Here is a 19,787-nt window from a genome sequence, read left to right as displayed (position 1 = left end):
GGAGCGGTGCCATGTCCGCGCCCAGGATCCGAACCCTGGGCCGCCGCAGCGGAGCCTGTGAACTTAACCACTCGGCCACGGAGCCGGCCACAAGAGTGCTGATTTTAATCAGCTTCTTTTGTGTTATTTTATTTTGGGAACTAACCAATTTTAGCATGTACTGTTTTAAACATTGTCAACTATATTTGTCTCATTTCTACTACTCATGTTTATTAATTGAATAAAATAATTAAAATATATATGTTTTTGAACAAGGAGCAAAGAACATGAGATAGAACAAACGATGTATCTAGATGGAGGCAGGGGTCCATTGTCATTGCAATCAGGACACTGAGTCAAAATGTCCTCTTTCAAATTTTTAGACACCTTAGTGGAATCAATCAGGAGACATATGGTTTTGCCAAGTGATAGTGACACCTTTGAGATATTCAATATATTTTATTCTCGGTCTACAATTATGGGTCACTTTATTCTAACACACAAATCTCCCTATGGCATATGTCCATTTTTAATTATATACATGATATATGATGAAAATTAATTGTCAACTCATCTTCTAATTTACAAAAGTACTTTATTTTTGAATAATATATTATTTGTGACAAAGTGAGAGAAGACCATAGGAGAGGTAAAAAGAAACCAATATTTTTAGCAGTAATCATACCCTAGGCACAATGACAGATGTTTTACAAAATTATCTTCTTCACTCCTATAAATAAACAAGGAGGCATTTTTAGCTCCATTTTTTCAGTTGAAGAAGTTGGAATTTAAAAGGCTAGCTTACCAGAAGTCAAATTGTTAAGTAGTGGTGGGGCTATAGTCCAAGCCATTCTGCAAACCCAAAGCCTGTTTTGTATACATGACAAGAGGATCTATTCTGTGGTCTTTATGATTTAGAAGGATATGTATTGAGTGTGTATTGGATACCACAGCCTGAGCTAGGCTTGGGAATCAAGTGTATATGGGAGACCATAATCCCTACTCTCAGGGAGCAGCCAGTCTACAGGCAGATGATCAGATGACATTAAAGGGCGGTAAGGCCTCCAGTCGGGGGATAAAGGAGCTAAGCGATTGATCGGTTTAAGCAATGAGAATGAAAACCTGATTACACAGATTACTGAAAAGTGAGAGGGGGTAAAAATACCCCCTAAATGAAATCACTGCAGGTGAGAGAATTTTGCAAGATCCTGCAAGATCCTTAAAAATGTTTATGTGTTGTAACAGTGATGATGATTCATAATGATTATAAATTATTATCTAAATCAAAAATTATTATCTAGATGCCAACATAAGAGCTGAACGTCAGCAACCTGAAATCTTTAGCATGTGCCTCTCCAAAGATTGCAAAGTATCTCTCATGTTTCTGCATTTCTTGGGCTTCGTAGGCAGAATGAATGATGCTAAGATGAATCCCAAGAGATTTCTCCAAGTTTCTCAAAGCCTCAGTACTTTTTGCTTTATTGGTTCTTTAAAAATTATTTCTAAAATTTTTAATTGTGCATTATCTTTTTTTTGCATGATGAGTATTCTCAAAATAAAGCTGAAGGAACTCGCCTGACTCTAAAAAGAATTATACTTAAGTCCACCCCTATATTCTTTGTGATTTCCCTGTTACATGCACACGCATACACACACACACACACACATACACACACGTGCATATATGGGGGAGAATAATTTTTCCTGCTAATTTATTCAAAGGCTTAACATTCTTGCCAGGAAGTTAGCCAAGACAAGTCAAGTCTTGTCTTGAAGGCGTAATTGCTGACCAAAAAAAAAAGAAATTGATTGTGTTTGATTCTGAGAGTAAACATCAAAGATAGACTTTGACAAGCTGCAGGGTGTTCAGAAAAGAGAAACCAGGTGCAGGAAGTGGTGTCATATGACCTTGAAAAAGATGACCTCATAGAGTGGGTGAAGTTGAAGGCATTGATAACAATATTTCTAAACATTTCTTAGACCTTATGGAAGAAGGGAGTAGAAATAGGGCTGAAGGTTGGAGGACCGGGGGAGGCGGATTGGGCTCAGCACCAGACTTAGAGAGAGCCAGGGCTGTGATAATGGGGTAACTCATGTTTTCCTGGATCTTCAGCTCTTGTTGGAACTGGGAGCCAAATCCTTCCGTCCACCAACGCCTTGGCTCACCAGGGCCCTGGGTGCTTAGTTTCCTCCTGAAGGGTCCCTGCCACTGTTCCCTCCACCCTGCCAGGTCATGCTGCTGTTGCTTCCAGCCATTTTTCCCAAGATGTGATGGAGTTCTTGGACTTCTCTGTTCCCATCATCCCTGTGTCTCTTGCCACCTCTGCTATATGGCCAAAATTGGACAGCTTTTTCCTTGAGTGACACCTACAAAACCTGTCCCATGGAATTTGAAACATGTTTTCCTGAACCTGGACTGAAGGGTTTTCAAAAGATACTATCCAATAAAAGTATAAACCCATTTAGTCCCAGTTGTTAGGGTGAGACAGACAACTGTGTAAACAAGCTCTATACTGTACTTGGGTTCTAATGTGAGTTAAACCAACTTTTGTGTACCAGGGTGGAGACTAAACCATCTTTTGCTCTCGTTTTCATTGTTTCAAATCCATTACAAAGGCATTACAGATGCCAAATAATGGATTTGTAATCAGAGAGTTGGTATCTATGGGTGAAATGAAAACTCAAATGACAGTGAATGGAATGGTTAAACCATGATTCAAGGTGCTTAGTTTATCCAATATTTTTAATAAGGTCCAAGAAATTACATAAGAAAGTGGGTTCTTATGAGAAAAACAAAAGCTATGTAGTCTTTAATTGCTGTAAAGCATAAGCCTGACCTATATAAAATCTCTTGCAAAGTCCACAAGAAGGTAACCAAAGAGTTCTATTTCTGGAAAATGAAGCATTGGGAAGTTGCTGAGAGTTCATTCTGTGGTTCCAAAAAGCTCTTATATTACCCAAACCTTTGCACACATAGACCGCTAACACATCAATTCCCACCAACTACCTTTGGAATAATAGCTAGGACTTCTGGGGGGTAGAGAGTGGTGAAGAACATCACAAAAGTTTCCATGCTCAAAATAAAAATAACACCAGGTCTCCAGACCATATGTCCTAATGATGGTGACTGTAAGCGGCAGAAGAAGACAATATGGAAAACTCCCATTTGCAGGTGGAAGGGAAGAACAGCTACAGAGAAAAATCCACTGGGCCAGCCATTTCTAGGAAAGAGATGAAGTCAATCAGATGTGCGTTAAGACCAAACCTTGACTGACAAGAAGGATGAGGAGCTAGCACAGCATGTCAAAAAGTGTAAAGACTTTCAATTCAGACAAACCCAGATTCAAAACCTGGTCCTTCTCCTTAAGAGATGTCTACTTGGGTCATGTTTTACTTTAACCTTTATAAATACCAATATTTTAATATCAACATTTCACATTAGAACACTTAGCTCTTAGAGTTGTAAGAAATTAAATTACACAATATAGGATTAAATTAGATAATATGTAAAGTATTCAACACACTGGGAGAACAACGTGTGATCTCCAACCGCAAATGCACAAATAAGAATACTATAGCATACTGCTATTTTTACCATAAAGAATTAAGTAATGGCAAAGCAAATTGATGCCAGAAAATATTCTGAGTTGACATCCTCCCCATTTTATGTCTTCAGTACCTCATAATGGAAAGTGGCATTTGTAAATATGAATGGTGCAAGATCCTTGATTTCCAAGAATGATATGATTTTGTACATTATTTCTACTATTGGTTCATTATTTTCTACTTATGGAAATGGGATGCTGGATTAATATTTTATACATATTTTCAATAATGAAGGATTTTAAAAGTCTCCTCTATTTTCAGTAAAACAGAAAATCTTCATTCCTTTAAAACAACAGCAGCAACAATAATAATAGTTTTTTCTCTATGCTTGCTGTGTGTAAAAATGTGCTCTACTCAGCACTTTATAATTTCCCAATAACCTATGAGGTAAGTTCCTGTCATGTTCTCCGTTTTGGAAAGGAGGAGACTAAGGCACAAAGAGTGTAAGTATCTTACTCAATGTTACACAGCGATTAAGTAGCAGAACTAAGATATGAAAAGGTCAGGCAATATAATTCCAAGACAAGCTTTCTTCTGCACTGCCATATGCTGCAGTGCTTGCCTCTGGGTTATCAAGGACAACTGCGCTACCTGGTCTGATAGACTTCTCTATAGTCATGTTTCTCTTCTTCATTCTTCTTGTGTTTCTTGATACTCTATGTGTTGTCTCTCTGCACTCAATTTACTTTTCATTTTGAAAAATATCCATGCCACCCTTTAGGTCTCTCTGACACAATCCCATTGTCTTGTGTTTACTTCAAGCCAAATCACTCAGCCACCTGCTGGCTAAAAACTTATTTTGGAATGTTCATGCAAATTCCCACTCCTTATTGTATTTCACACCCCGTCAAGCCATCACAAAGTTAGTTATATGTTTTTAAATGCATTACTAGACATCTGAGTCAGAATCAGCTCTTCTAAAGGAGAACAAAGGCTGACACCTCAAAGCTGATGTTCCATTTTGAGACTTGGGGCTTTCCTAGAAACTTGAAGAAAATACCTTTAGAACTGTTTCAATACCAAGGGAAGATAAATAAAATCCAGAGGACTCATTAATGGATAATTTGAACAACATTCTAGCATATTATATGGTCTAATTTATTTTAGAGTTACTTTTATAATTGAGATGTTACAAAACGTATCTCCTTTAATGTATTTGGAAGAAATGTAATTAGAACTTTATTTTGAAGTTCTGCAAACCAAGAAACTTGAGATTCCTTTTTAATGGATGTCAAGCCCTATGCTTCTAACTTAAATGACTGCCAGGCAACTATTACAAAGAGCTGAGAAATGGTTTGCACACATGGGACTTTTCACTTCATTTTTCTTCTTTAGATTTGCACCAACTCTGAACCTTTGAAAGAAAAGACAGGACAAGAAGGAAATTGGGGGCAATAATGAAAAAAACTTTAGCATACCAATAAAATAAAATTGTTTGTCTAGGCTCAACTACTTTTATCACAAATTTTCTTCCTGGAACAAGTTTTTGTCCTGATGTAGGTGCAAGTGGTGAGCGCTTGGATTAGACTTTTCTGACTGAATGACAAGTTGTCTTTGTAAATGATACTCTGAGTTCAGGCATGAATGAATTTCAGTCTTGGAATTATATTGCCTGACCTTTTCTTATCTTAGTTCTGCTACTTAATCACTGTGTAACACTGGGTAAGATACTTACCCTCTTTGTGCCTTAGTCTCTTCCTTTCTAAAATGGAGAACACGACAGTAGCTTACCTCATAGGCTATTGTGTAGTTATGCAACGGAATTCACATAAAGTGCTTAGCAGAGCGCAATTTTACACACAGGAAGCACAGATAAAAAGTTATTGTTGTTGCTGTTGTTTTAAAGGAATGAAGGGTTTCTGTTATAATTATTGAAAATAGTGGAGACTTTTAAAATCCTTCATTATTGAAAATCTGTATAAAATATTAATCCAGCATCCCATTTCCATAGGTAGAAAATAGTGAACCAATAGTAGAAATAATATACACAATCATATCATTCTTGGAAATGAAGGATCTTGTACCATTCATACTTACAAATGCTGTTGTCTATTGTGAGGTACTGAAGACACAAAATGAGTAGGATGTTGATTCAGTATTTTCTGGCATCAATTTGCTTTGCCATTACTTGACTTTTTATGGTAAAAATAGTAGTATGCTATAATATTCTTATTTGTGCAGTCATGGTTGGAGACCACACACTGATCACCTAATGTGCTGAATACTTAATATATTATTTGATTTAATTCTATATTGTGTAATTTAATTTCTTACAACTCTAAGAGCTAAGTATTACGATCTGAAATGTTGATATTAATGTCCCACAAACTAATTAAGCCATGAGAAGAAACGTTACAACAGTCACTCAAGAAAAAATGCCATGTTGAGCACAGATCTGAAAGTATAGTGAATTGTGTGAGCATTTTATATAGAAAGGTTAAATGCAAACAGTTCATAGCTTATGTTCTGCTAACTTAGCCATGAGCCTAATCTTTGCTAGAATTTCCTTTATTTTTAGCTGAGATTTGAGAGGTATTTGGAAGCGCCCCAGTTGGCTGGAAACAGATGGCGTGTGCTGCCTCTTCTTAGGATCAGTCAGAAAACTCTGCAGTAGCTGTTCAACTGTGGTTTTGGATTGTTTTTCATTCTTTCTAGAGTGTTTTGTTTGGTTGGTTTTGGTTTTGGTTCTTTGGTGCATGTGATGATGGCCAATTTTAGCAGTTTACAAAAGTACGTAATCTTTCAGTTAATCATTGTGTAAGTGAAACGCTATACCTTAGTAACCAATATTCAGGAAGTTTCTATTATACAAACTTCAAATTTAAATAGATTTCAGAGAATGGTGAACTCTGGAATGGATTTAACACAAGTGGTACATTTTTTTTTGACAGTACTAATCACATATAGTATTTCTTGCTCTGAAAAATTGTTCAGCAGTGGAAATAGAGCAGAAGTGATACATGCATCAAAATGTAAAAACCTTCCATCCTTATCCCATCAATATTTGCTGATGGATCATCACTCACATAATTAAAAACAGATAAAAGATGAATTCACAAAATCATAGGTTATTACACAAGCATTTTGCTTTAAAAAAGTCAACCATTCGTGAAGAAATATTACAGGATCTTATTTCATAAAATCTTAGATCTGAAAAAGAACCTAGAGATTACTCAATCCAGTCACTCCATATGCAAGTTTGAAAAATGGAAGACCAAAAAGGCTAATTGATGCATAAAGATTCATACATCTAATTAGTTAGTGGCAAGACCGAGATTAGGACCCCTATTTCCCGATTCAAAGTCCAATGTCTACTACTTTATGGGTAGTTCTTTTTGTTTCAGAATTTTATCTCCAAAGTAAGTTATACCACTTCAGAAATATAAGATATCTTTTGTGAGAATCAAAGTGTGTGTTTAGTGGGAATTCCAAATAATGGAGTTCCTGTTCAGATTGGGACCTCAAATTTACTGATGGCTTCTCCTTAGTGGAATCAACAAATCAATATCAAACACCATTATAGCCTTGAGCTCTTCTAGTCTTATCCTCGGTCACGTCCTCTAAAGTAGCAATGAGGTGAAAGGTTGAAAGTGAGTTTAGGAATCTAAGTCTCTGAACTTCTCCTTAACTCTATTTATTAAATTAAAATAGAGAAAGCCCATGGTTTAGTTGGTAGTAATGCAACAATGTTAGTTTCATAGTTTTTGACAAATGTACCATGGTAATGTAAGATATTAACCTTAGAGGAAACGAGGTGAAGGATATTCAGGAATTGTCTGTTCTCTTTGCAACTTGTGTCTTAACCTAAAATCATCCCAAAATAAAAAGTTTGTTTAAAACAAAAACAAAATAAAAAATTATGGTGGCCAGCATTAGGTGACCCCTTAAGGAATGGAGACAAGTATGTTTCCTATCAATGATGTTTCTTATCAGTGCTGTGGGGTATAGATATTTTAAGGGACGATGGAGATGAAATCTCAAGCTTTTCTCTTATATTTTGTTCAGGGTTAACAACTTTTTTTGAGTATCTGTAGCAGTAAATCCAATACCTCACCAATGCTTTGGGTCTCAATTGCCACGCCACCATCACCCATACATACACACATAAACACATGCACACACTCAGGCTTCTGACACTTAATTGGGATTTCTCAATCACTTGTGTGACTGAGTAGTCCCACACTTCAACCTCTTGCCAAGAAGGCTGCAAAACCCAAAGTCCTCCCACTGTGCCCCATAGCAGTCATTGTCTCCCACTGCTCTGCTTCCCGCAGCCAGCTCCTGCTGCCTATGACTCACAGGAATCACAGCGCTCTTCCGCCTCTCACACTGATGAAGTCCAAGAGGATTAAGTAAGTCTTCAGAGTCATGGAGGGAGGAGAAGCAAATGTTAACTATAGGATTTTCTATGCTTGGAATTTACATTAGAAACCTCTTGATCACTGTGAAAGTAATATTCAGGTTTTATTTTCCTTTTTTTCTCTTTTTTTTTTCTGCTTTTTCTCCCCAGATCTCCCCAGTACATAGTTGTATATTTTAGTTGTGGTCTGTGGGACACCACCTCAGCATAGCCTAAGGAGAGGTGCCATGTCCGCGCTCAGGATCCGAGCTGGTGAAACCCTGGGCTGCCAAGCAGAGCGCAAGAACTTAGCCATTCGGCCATGGGGCCAGCCCCAATGTTCAGGTTCTAAATACCATATTATCCCCTGTCTACATTGTGGATTGTATTTGGATAATTCTTCCATTTTTCTCTGATATGATTTTGGGACACGTTCCCCTATGCTAAACAAAAGTGGGCACTGGAAATGTAAACATTTAATAATGGTTTCAACAAGCACAATTAAACAGATAATTTTAAATGATTGCTTCTTTATAAGTAGAGCAGTCTAGCAAGAAGATCACGGATGTGAAAGTTAGTGTTACGGATTTGCCTCTCAGTTCCAATACTTCCTAAAAGAAGAGAGGAAATTGTGCATCTTCTCTGTTAGGACTCATCAGTTGAAAAAAAAAAAATGCAGACTTATTGTGAGAATTGGGAGAAAATAATGTTAAATGAAAGCCTAGCAAAATACTAGGCATTTGGTAAGTGTTGGCTGCTGTCGCATATGTTATTGGTGCTCCTCTATGTGCCCTCAGTCTGTGTGATTCTCATCCTTAGGATCTCTGTCTGTTGGCTGGAGGCATTGTCTCAAACTGTGAAGGCTCCTCTGCTAGCAGGCATGGCGCTGGTGGGGAATTAATGTGCCCCAGGAGAGGGGTCAATCAGTGATGGCTAATACTTGGTGCTTATGTTCCCCTGTGCTAACAAGGCTGTGTGCTCTACACTTGTTCCGGAGATTCCTCGATGGGATTAAGCTCCAATCGCCTGTTAGTGAATTGCCTATAGTGGTAACTTGCTTGACTAGACATACTTCCTTGGCTGCCTTCCCTTTTCTGTGTCCCTTCCGCACTGTCTCCTAGAGATAAATACTGGACTCAACATTTAAATAAATTACTTATACTTAAGGCCTCATCTCAGGGTCTTCTTCTGGAAAGCCTTAACTAAGACTACTTCTTTCTCCGTTGTGTATGTGCACCATAATAAAAAATGGCACCTTGCTTGTAAAGGCATTCAGTTACACTGCAACCCCAGTACTCTTGGGTCTATACATATGGCGTGTGAAGTACTGTGGCATAGTGGTCAAGACCTTGGGCCCTGACAGCACACGGGTCTGGATTAAAATCCTGACACTGCCACTTTGAACAAGTTATTTAATATCTCTGAGCCTTGGTTTACTCATCTTTAAAATGGGGATAGTAATTCTAAGTTGTAATGATTAGTGAAATAATGGGTCAAATATGGATGATAATTGTTCCTATTCCATAGGGTTAGTGCATATAAATGAGAAGAAAGATGCACCGCCCTAGTGGAGTGTCTGGAACCCAGGAAGCACTCAGTAAAATGTTAACTGTATTAGCTTGCTAATAACAAGAAAACCCTAACAAGGGCTCCATTCCTGCTTCTTAGCTAAACCCTATTACAGCATGGTTCGTTCATATTAAAGTCATCAAAATACCATTTTGGGTTATAGGCGTGATTACGCATGTGCCAGTCCTTTCTCTCTCTTCTCTATCCATACAAACACATCTTTATATACACATTTCAATCTGAGTTAATATGTTTACATTTTACTGGATGGTTTTTCCTATTACTGAAGTATTTTATATGACCACTGAGATTCGTCATGGGCTTTCCTTAAATAAAATGCTCCTATTCCTTTCATTAAATCTAAAATATCTGTCAATTTACCAAAGGCTAATGTAAACTAAACTTTTCAAGGACACATTTGTTATATAAAGCAGGCCACATCTGTACAAACTGTGAATGCACACGCATGTGCAGTAAAAGTGGGTATATTACTGTAGGAAACCTGAAGAGTAAAATAACAAGAAACTCTGTTTAGAGTTAAAATTATGTTATTAAGCAAAATACTGGGCCCATGGTAAGTATGCAATGAAAAATTCATGGACTGAATTATCACGCTAAATTATAGGCTCTTCTAGGCGTAATCTTTAAAAGTAATTCTATCTTTGAAATTTATATTTATTTCACAAATCTACTCTATTTTATTCATCTAATCTATTTTAGTAATGATAGGATTATTTTATATCACTTGTTTTTATCAGATGGCAATATGTTCGGTATATTTAGATCTTACTTTATGTTGTGTGCTTTTTCCTTCAAAATGTTCTTTAGAAAAAAATTTTCAGCAGAAGCAGACACACTGTTCTAGGACATCCCTTCCTTTAGAGACGAATTTTCCAGCATAAGAAAAGATTGGCTTCCAAATTGGTTAAATTGCTTCTTCTGTACAGCGCAGTGACATGTTGTCTTGTAACAGTGGAATATGTGCTCTCTTTTCGAACGAGCTGTTCTGTGAAAAAGTTTTATTTAGCCCACAGAGCCAATCTCTGCATTTGTGAGTGTTACCTCCTTTCTGTATTACCAGGTTTTTTCATCATCTGTATTGCTTCTGCTCTGTCAGCTGTAACACAGTTTAGTAGCAACCCTTCTTAAAAAGCGAGATGTTTCTGAAAATAGACAGAACAGTTGGCTAGACAGAAAAGAGATATCAACAAAAGTAGGTCTGCTGTTCCTCTTTGTTTTGCCCCCTGAATCACTTCTGAGGCACGCAGTTTCACACATATGTAAACGAACAGGCATAGGGTGGGAATATAATCTAACATAATCTGTACGTCCCAACGCAAACTTTGACCCCATTTTATTAACGAAATCAAATTATATGAAAACTGATTCGGCTCAGAGATTTCTTAAATGTTTCACTTTTGTGCCAATTAAGGGGTTTAACTGAATGTATTGGCTGGGTTTGTTCACTTTTTTTTTTTCTGAGAGAACTTTGGGTTCCAGAAGTAAATGAATTCTTTAAATCTGTGCAAGATCAACAGACGGGTCCAGTTGTTTATTCATGGTTGATTGTAGAGCTGATTCAGCCGAGAGGAAGCAGCGGCTTGATTGTGTTTTTTTCCCTTTGTGCATCAACTAAAACAAAAATTAGGTCATGCAGTATTTATTCTCTGGGTAAAATGATTTTTTTCAACTGCTCAGACTTCCCATTAATTAGTGGGAAAGACCAATATGGAATAAAGGGACAAGCCCCTCTAATCACTTCTTTGTCAAGTAGAAACGATATGACATCCCTTTCAGAGCACAACTTAGAAGACACATGAAAATAGCCAACCCACCAGCTGGCCAGCATCCCGTGGTTGTCCACACTTGACAACGCTTGAGTCAAATGCCTATAAGAGTGCTTCTCTACAGAAATGGGGATCCTGAGGCTAATGATGTGTTCAGATGTCATCTCTGCTTCCTGATTTTACCTCTGTGTCTTGACTCTCCCTACAATGCCTATACATACACACATATAAATATTTTTTAAATTTTAAATGCCCATTTGTGTTGCTTTTGTGATATCTCTTTAATTAATCTTGGACAAATTGTCTTTATTTCTAAATCTTTTCCCATACAAATTAAACTAAGTTTTATCAAAGCAAGCTTTATCACTTCCTTTTTCTCTTCACTTATAATTCTAAAATCAAGTTTTTTTGGGGGGGGGGGAAGATTAGCCCTGAGCTAACATTTGCCACCAATCCTCCTTTTTTTGCTGAAGAAGATTGGCCCTGAGCTAACATCTGTGCCCATCTTCCTATATTTATATGTGGGACCCTTGCTACAGCATGGCTTGATAAGCTGTGTGTAGATCTGCACCTGGGATCCAAACCAGTGAACCCTAGACCACCGAAGTGGAGTGCGTGAACTTAACTGCTAAATCACTGGGCTGGCCCCAAGAGCCAAGCTTTTTAATCTGGGTCTTTGAAGCAGACATGTATGAAAGGGCTGCAGGAGGCCGTGAACCACCTGAATATGTATACAGAATCATGTGTGTCTCCACATGTACTTTGTTCTGAGGAAAAGACCATGTCTTTCTTTTGATTCACAAGTGGGTGTATAACTCCCTAAATTTTAAGAACTACTGTCACCTGGATTTTCTCTCTCTCCCTTCTATTAGTTCAGAAATGCTAAATTTTATCACATGCAGCCCCTGGGTTCTATGGAATACAGTTGGCTACCACCTTCCTTTCCCATTATAATTCACTGCTGACCCCTTATTTTCTCTTACCTTTCTGAATTTTGTGCTTTCTCTGTTACCAATTTAAGTAACAGAAGAAAGAGAGAGAAAAGAGGTATTCTGTACTAAACCTCTACAGGTAATGGTGGTTGGCATTTTCTTCATGCGGCATTTCATTTAATCCCATTGCAACCCTACAAGTTAGATAGTATGCATGCCTATCTTCACAAATGAGAAACATGAAGCTCGAAGAAGTTGGTCATCCTTATAGCCGATAGATGGAAGAGTTGAGATCTCAATCTGTGTTTGAATCTAGAGTTTATTCCTTCGTGAAGCCTCTCCAGATGGAGTAAATGGTCGTAGCTTACTAAGGGCATCACTTTTTATAGTGTATAACTTATATTTTATTATTATTCTCTATCATCAAAAAGTACATTCATTATACTTTGTGCATAAATCTAGTACAGATGTACATGTTGCTATATTGCACCAGTGTTGTCACATTATCTCATACTATCACAGAAGGCAAGAACCATTTATACATTCATTAATTCATTCAGTTTTTAAAAATAACATTTATTAAATGCTTCTATTGTCAGTTGCTTTGCTAAATTCTATAAGAGTGGTCCTAAGCGTTATCCTCACATTAGACTCTACTGCAGAACTTTTAAAAAATGCCAATACCTGGGCTTGGTACCAGGAATTTAATTCAGTAAATGGAGGTGGCACTTGGGCAGTGTATTTTTATTAATTTATTTTTTTATTATTTATTTATAATTTTTGCTGAGGAAGATTTGCCGTGAGCTAACATCTATTGCCAATCTTCCTCTTTTTACTTGAGGAAGATTCACTCTGAGCCAACGTTTGTGCCAATCTTCCTCTATTTTGTATGTGGGTCATTGCCCCAGCATGGCTGCCAACAAGTGGTGTGGGTCTACACCCAGGAACCAAACCCAGGATCTGAAGCAGAGTGCATAGAACTTAACTACTGGGCCATGGAGCCACCCCCTTGGGTGGTCTATTTTTAAAAAGCTTTCCCAGGGGCAGCCAGTATTGAGAACCATTGTTCTAGAGCAGTGGTTTTTCGAAGTGTGGTCCCCTCGATCTGCAGCATCAGCATCAGATGGGAACATATTATGAAGGCAAATTCTCAGCCCTTCCCCCAGCCTCCTCATGTACTGTACCAGAAACCCCAGGGATAGGACCTGGCTGTCTCTGTTTAACAAGCCTTCTTGATGTTTCTGAGCTACAGGTTGAGAAACACTTCTCTAGAGACAAAGGATGAACATGGCACAGTACTTGCCACTAAGAATTCCTCCCTGATCTCAAGGAATTCCCAGTTGTTTCAAATTTGTATTTTAATTACCTAGGACAGTTCCATAATTTGTAACTTTAGGTGATAATGACAATACTATTACTAGTTAAAAAGTGTAATACTTTTCATCTCTTCTTGGGCAGCCATTAAATGAAGTGTTTATAAGAAGGTAGTGATCGGTAGGGATGAAATAACATCCCTTAACATAAGTCTTATGAACCTTATGGTTGAGCTGAATTGTCAAAGTGTTTTGTAACACACACACACACACACACACACAAAGAATTTGAAAATATAGAATCTTAAAAGGCAAATATTTCCAATAAAGGGTTTTTAAGTGGTCTCGTGTTTTGTTTCCATTCTATTATTCCATTATTTTTAATATTTAGTTTCTATTTCCCATTTTGATTACTATAGCCTTTTTTTTACAGCTTTATGAGAGTATGATTGACATGCAAGAAACTGCACACATTTAAAGCATTTAATTCAATAAGTTTTGACACACACACATATATATATATATACCAGTAACATAAAACAGTTGTAGGAGGGCATCCAATTCTATTACAGGTACTTCTTAGTTACAGAATTTTCCCCCTCCACTCCTAAATGGCAGAATGAGCCTGCAGAGGAGGCTTTCTGAGAAAGTCGCATGACCTAAGACTTGTAAGGCAACTAGATATCATCCCAAGTGAATAAAATGGGGAAAGGTTTTACAGGATAGAAATAAAGCCCACCTCACCTGTGTGAAGTCTAGATTCTTGTGGTTGTTGCCATTTATCATCATGCAGGGCTTAAAAATACCTACTCGACCCTCTTATTTCTTAAAATTCTGATTGAGAAATGAGCTTAAGCACTAGTGAAATACACAACGCTGTTACTGAGAGTGGCTATCCAGGGCCCTATCTCCACAGGCAGTTTCTTGCATTGGGGTGGCCTTTTGAGCTGTGCCCACCAATCCTTTCTTGAAAGCATATTTCTCTGCTGTGTGTATCATACAGAATGTCTTGCATAAAAGTGATGCTTTTGCTTTTATAGCAGTGGAATCTAATTCCTTGCCTTTAATTTCCTTTTACGTTTCTCTCTTCTTTCTCCTGAGCAAATAATGGTGCTCATTTATCGTTACTCCCATGTACTAATGCTGGGACTTTACTTTTTGGGCTTAAATTCTCGTTCTTTCTTCCATTTCAGGTTGGCTCCATGAGCTGGGAAAGAGGCTGGAGTCTCCATACTATGGCAACAACACCTTGGGGGGCCCATCGATCCGAAGTGCCTATATTGCTGCTCTGTACTTCACCCTCAGCAGCCTCACCAGTGTTGGGTTTGGGAACGTCTCTGCTAATACAGATGCAGAAAAGATCTTCTCCATCTGCACCATGCTGATCGGTGGTAAGGGAAATTCTTCTGTTATACCAAGAGAAGGAAGCAGTCTGCCACTGCTGCTGTTCTGTTGGCTCTGTCCTAAAACCTAATAGAAATATATTGATTTACATCAGAAGACTCTAAAAAGCACTAATTAGGAAATGAGTGATATACATTTTAATATACAGATTAGTAATGAAAGTCTGTGATGTCGAAAAATTCCACTTTCTAGAAGTAGCCATTTACCTGATGGTTGATTTTGAAAGGGCAGGCACTTGGTATTCCCAACACAATTGCAGGCATATGTTTGAAATTCCATTTTATAGTCCCAAACAGGTCAGTGTTATCTAATTTTATTAATACTAACGTAGTCAGTTAAGGATCTTTGATAGATCACTTAGTTAAAAATAAAAACAAAAACAAAAAACACCAATACAATAATAATAAATAGTTAACATTTATTAATTGCTTGTATGCTCCATCCTCTGTGCCAAATGCTTCAACACAATACCCTAAGTAATTCTTAAGGCAAATCTATGGGTTTGGCATTCTTACTATCCCATTTGACAAATGGAAAAATTATTGTATTAACGTCTCTGAGTTCCAAACTCACCTTCTGTATTCTGCTCTGCAATGCTGGGGTTTGGACTCTGCAAACCTCATTCTTTGCCAGCCGACTTCAGTTACTTCTGACAATAGGGGGCACCAGAGGGAAACTAGAAAGCAGGAGTTGCAGAGAAGGGACTGCCTGCCTCTCATGTGTATGATGTACTCTAAGTGGCAGGCCACCTCAAGCAGCAACAAGCGGTTCAAGCGTTCAGCATCTTCGGGCGCTCCCAGAACCAGTCTCATTGGGCCTTCTTGGAGATTCCTGCATCAGTCGGGAGTGCCCTCACATCCAAAGTCAGAGCCCTGGTTCCCTGTGGCTCCTCACAGCTCCTCCTCTGGGCTTCTGTGTTCTGATAACTCCACTTCTTCCCTGTGTTTATCCCTCTGCAAGGGCAGAAGCTCCTCCCTCCCTGTACTTACTATATCCATGTTACTTCTATGCTCTCTTTTTGCTCATTCAGTCTTCCGACACCAGGGAAACCAATTCCCTATAGTAAATTCTCTTTGTTGAACTATTTAATTTCTTTTTTCTGAATCTCCTAACTTATCCAGGCCTGATACTATTATTGTCCACATTTTTCGGATGGAAAATCTCAAGCTTGGAGAAATAAAGTAATTTTCCCAATGCCATACAACCAGTAAGTAAAAGAGGCAAGGTTTGAACCCAAGTGAATACTTACTTCTATCTTTAAATACGTAAATGGAAACTCACTGAATTATAAAACTGCTATCATGGAGAATAGGTCGTGTGGATGTCTACCTGGATCAAGAAAGGATTCATATTAGACCAGAGTTCTTTTTTATTATTATTTTTTTTTGAGGAAGATTAGCCCTGAGTTTAACATCTGCTGCCAATCCTCCTCTTTTTGCTGAGGAAGACTGGCCCTGAGCTAACATCCGTGCCTATCTTCCTCTACTTTATACGTAGGACACCTGCCACAGCATACCTTTCCAAGCGGTGCCATGTCCGCACCCGGGATCTGAACCAGCGAACCCCAGGCCCCCGAAGCGGAACATGCGCACTTAACTGCTGCGCCACGGGGTCGGCCTCTAGACCAGAGCTCTTAAACGAGGGTTCTATTAGTATTTTCTGCCCCACACTATTCCCCCAAAAGCCTGTTTTATCATCTTCTCTTCAAGGCCTTAATCTTAAATATCACTTAGAGTTTTGAACCTTAGAATAAGGGATGGTTCCTACCAGCTTCCTTGCATGGGAAATGGGAAATGCGTATGTGCAGCTTTGGGCAGTGAGTCATCCAGCCAGTGGAGAAATCAAAGAAATTTAAAGCCAAACCTGCCCTTAAGGACAGTTTGGAAGAGAGAGGCTGAAATATGTGGAAAGAGTTTTAACAACATCAGGCAGTAAATGTTAATTGCCAACTCAGTTAGGCAGTTCAGAAGCAGTGAGAAACAAGGGCCCGGGATCCGGAGAATTTCTTGGAAAAGCAGTGCTTGTGGCAGAGTTGCTGAAGCAGCATGCTGCGGCTGCAGCCATTGGAACAGACTCTAGGCTGATGAAGAGCAGTAACAGCCTAGGGAGCAAAGAACAGGAATTTTCATTTTCTGAAGAGCTACGATGTGCCAGACCCTGTGATGGCTGTTTTATACCCAGTGTTATGACTTATATAATTGGTGCTCTCCTCGATGGCCCATCTTTCAGTCTAGCAAAATGACAAGCATTTTGCAAATAAACACAGTCTATACTTATTTAATATTTGCCCATGTTTCTTCTATTCCTGTTGGAAATCTTGGGAAATGCTCAAGGCTTAACCTACTAATTTGACATTTGAAGAATCTTAGATAATTGTGTTTACTCTCTATTGGTCGACAGACTATACTGTGAGTGGTCTTGAATCAGAAATTGTTAAGGCATAAATAATTTTCTGCTGTTCACTGTAAGTAGAAGCAATGCTGGTCACAAAGCCAAAAGATGTGGCAAATAATCAGATAATGTCAATTTGTCACTTGTTAAATGTTTCTTGAGCAAATTATCCTGGTGCAAAATCAGTGCTCATTTGTAGGTGGCATTAAAGCATTTAGGTGACTTGAGTAGCACTTAGGAAACCACTGGTTTTGAATGCCAAATGCATCTAAGCAACTTGAATTTATTAGTTAGAGCTTCCCAAATTGGTGTTTGTGGAAAATGACTCTGATTGTGACAATTACTCTAGGTTAGGAGAAATGATGCCTTCATTTTAATATTTCCTAATTAACTAATTACTTGCATAACTTTGAGAACTAATCATAAGAGGTCACAATATTGAGCACTTTGTTCGTTTAATTCTCATAACACCGTGAGATAGAGGTTATTAACACTCCAATTTAGACATAAGGCAGCAGAGATGTAGTGAGTTGAAAAGCCAGGATTCACTAAGACCTAGCAAACTTCTCATAAAATATCCATTTCATTATATACTGTAAATTGATTGTATTCACTTAATTTCTATAAATATGCACAACTAATTATTTTTAAAGACTCTAAATATATATTATCATGGACTCAAGTCTAAGGTGTTTTATTAGGAATCCTCACACAAGGCTGATGAATTGCGAATGACAGCGATGCAATATTTACTACAAAAGCAGGCAGTAGCAATATTAAATGTTGCAGGTGACTGCCAAAACCCCAGATAATTACCTAGGGCAGAGGCACTCACAGGCTGCGTGAGGAGGGAGGAAAAAGCAGAAGCTTCCATCTGAGCATCTGTAATTATAGGGTGTGCAAAACATTGATTTGTGAGAAGAAAATGTAAAACTATCAAATAGATTAAGCAAAAACAATGAGGAAAAGATCCACACCTAGACAAATCCATGTGAACTTTGAGAACACTCAAAACAAAAAGCAACCTTAAAAGCTACAGACAACTGTTAGAATTAGTAAGTGAATTTAGTTAGACTGATAGATACAAGGTCAATATGCAATACAGGAAAAATAAATTGTATTTCTATATGCTAGAAACAAACAATTAGAAAATGAAATATGAAAAATGCTTACAAAAGTATCAAGTATATAGGAATAAATCTTTAAAAATGCGCAATACTGCTACACAGAAAACTACAGAACATTAGTGAGAAAATTTACAAATGATTTAAAATAATGGAAGGATATAAAATGGTGATGTTTTTGAAGCTCAATATTTTAGAGACCAATTTTACCCAAATTAATCTAAAGATTCAATGCAATCTCAATAAAAATCCCAGTAGATGTGTGTTTGTTTAAAAAATGGCAGACTGTTTCTAAAACTTAGTGGAAATGCAGAACTAAAACTAGTTAAAGCAATCATAAAGAAGAAGAGAATTGGAAGAATTGTGCTATAGATATCAAGATTTATTATAAAGTTACAGTAATTAAGAAAATATAGTGTTGATTCGGGAACAGACAAGTAGGCCAATGGAATACAAGAGAATGCAGAAACAGGCCTGCACACATATGGTAACTTTACTTATGACATAGGTGACACTGCAATGCCAAGGGGGAAATGATGAGACTTTCAATAAATGTTGCTGGGTCAAATGTATATCCACATGTTGAAAAACAACCTTGACTCCTCTTAAAACTGTACATTAGGGGCCAGCCAGTGGTGTAGTGGTTAAGTTCCCACACCCTGCTTCAGCATCTCGAGGTTTGCAGGTTCAGATCCTGGGCATGGATCTATCAACTGCTCATCAACCCACGCTGTGCCAGCACCCCACATACAAAACAGAGGAAGATTGGCATATAGGTTAGCTGAGGGACAAGCTTCCTCAAGCAAAAAGAGGAGGATTGGCAACAGATGTTAGCTCAGGGCCAATCTTCCTCACAAAATAAAAAACAAAAAACTATACATTAAAATTAATTCAAGATGGATTTTGATCTAAATGTGAAAGAGAAAACAATAAAGCCCCCAAAAGATAATATAAGAGAATATTTTCATGACTTTGGATTTGGCAAGGTTTCTTTAAAATGATACAAAAAGCCTTAACCATAAAGGAAAGATTGATAAACTGAACGACAAAATTTCTATTTATCAAAAGACATTGTTAAGAATGTGAAGAGGCAAGCCACAGGATAGGAGAAGACATTTGCAAGCATTTACCTGATAAAAGACTTTTATCGATCACATGTAAAGAACTTTGATAAGTCAATAAGAAAAGAGTAGACAACCCAAAAATGTGTAAAAATTTAAAAAGTACTTCAAAAATAGATTTCTATACTTGAATAGACAATAAACATATAAATAGGTGCTCAACATCCTTCATCAAGGTTATGCAAATTAAGATCAAAACTTGATAGCATTTACATTCACCAG

The 19,787-nt window shown here is 37.8% G+C and overlaps 1 protein-coding gene across 1 annotated transcript in view; it reads left to right on the top strand.

The window, feature by feature from the left end:
* The window catches only part of KCNH8 (potassium voltage-gated channel subfamily H member 8), a 338,704-nt gene that overhangs the window by 249,724 nt on the left and 69,193 nt on the right, over window positions 1–19,787 (top strand). The window contains exon 9 of the mRNA XM_023620873.2: window positions 14,719–14,916. Within this exon, the coding sequence (XP_023476641.1) occupies window positions 14,719–14,916 (198 nt within the window). The remainder of the gene's footprint in view (window positions 1–14,718; window positions 14,917–19,787) is intronic.

The sequence above is a fragment of the Equus caballus genome, chromosome 16 (assembly GCF_041296265.1).
Source record: "Equus caballus isolate H_3958 breed thoroughbred chromosome 16, TB-T2T, whole genome shotgun sequence".
Taxonomy (NCBI): domain Eukaryota; kingdom Metazoa; phylum Chordata; class Mammalia; order Perissodactyla; family Equidae; genus Equus; species Equus caballus.
The sequence above is the reverse complement of the archived record's forward strand: the minus strand, read 5'-3'. Positions and strand labels throughout refer to the sequence as shown.